This window comes from Seriola lalandi, unplaced genomic scaffold (genome assembly GCF_002814215.2).
Source record: "Seriola lalandi dorsalis isolate HSWRI2012SDOR001 ecotype SW California unplaced genomic scaffold, Sedor1 jcf7180001999277, whole genome shotgun sequence".
Classification (NCBI taxonomy): domain Eukaryota; kingdom Metazoa; phylum Chordata; class Actinopteri; order Carangiformes; family Carangidae; genus Seriola; species Seriola lalandi.
In genome coordinates, this window is record NW_019469940.1 from 1 (window position 1) to 377 (window position 377).

Here is a 377-nt window from a genome sequence, read left to right on the forward strand (position 1 = left end):
GAGCTTGGAATGGTAAAAATCGGTCACTTTCTTACCAGTCACTGTTGGTGTCACCTCCGTGGCTCTCACTACCACTGTGCTCATTGCAGAGGAGAGCTGTTCTTGTACACTGGGGAGGTCAGTGAAGTCAGACACTGATAGAGCAAGATTAGGATCATATGATATCTTCTGCAGCTCTGTACTGTCAGAGCCCCTTCTTCCAATGCCAATCACAAAGATGCCTTGCTGTTTGAGAGCAGAGGCCGGGGCGTCTACATTGTCAAAAGACCTTCCACCATTTAGCAGGATCAACATCTGTGGAACACCTTGCAGGCGCCTACTCCCGGAGGAGTTTGTAAAGACATTGTCCCTGACGTACTGGAGGGCTGCCCCGGTGT

The 377-nt window shown here is 50.4% G+C and overlaps 1 protein-coding gene across 1 annotated transcript; it reads right to left on the reverse strand.

Annotated features, from left to right (window-relative positions):
• Positions 1 to 8: 8 nt before the first annotated feature.
• Positions 9 to 369, reverse strand: LOC147820114 (collagen alpha-1(XII) chain-like; the record flags this gene model as incomplete). The annotated part of the gene is made up of 1 exon (XM_087175851.1): positions 9 to 369. A coding segment is annotated over one exon (361 nt), but the record flags the coding sequence as incomplete, so codon positions are not given.
• Positions 370 to 377: the final 8 nt, after the last annotated feature.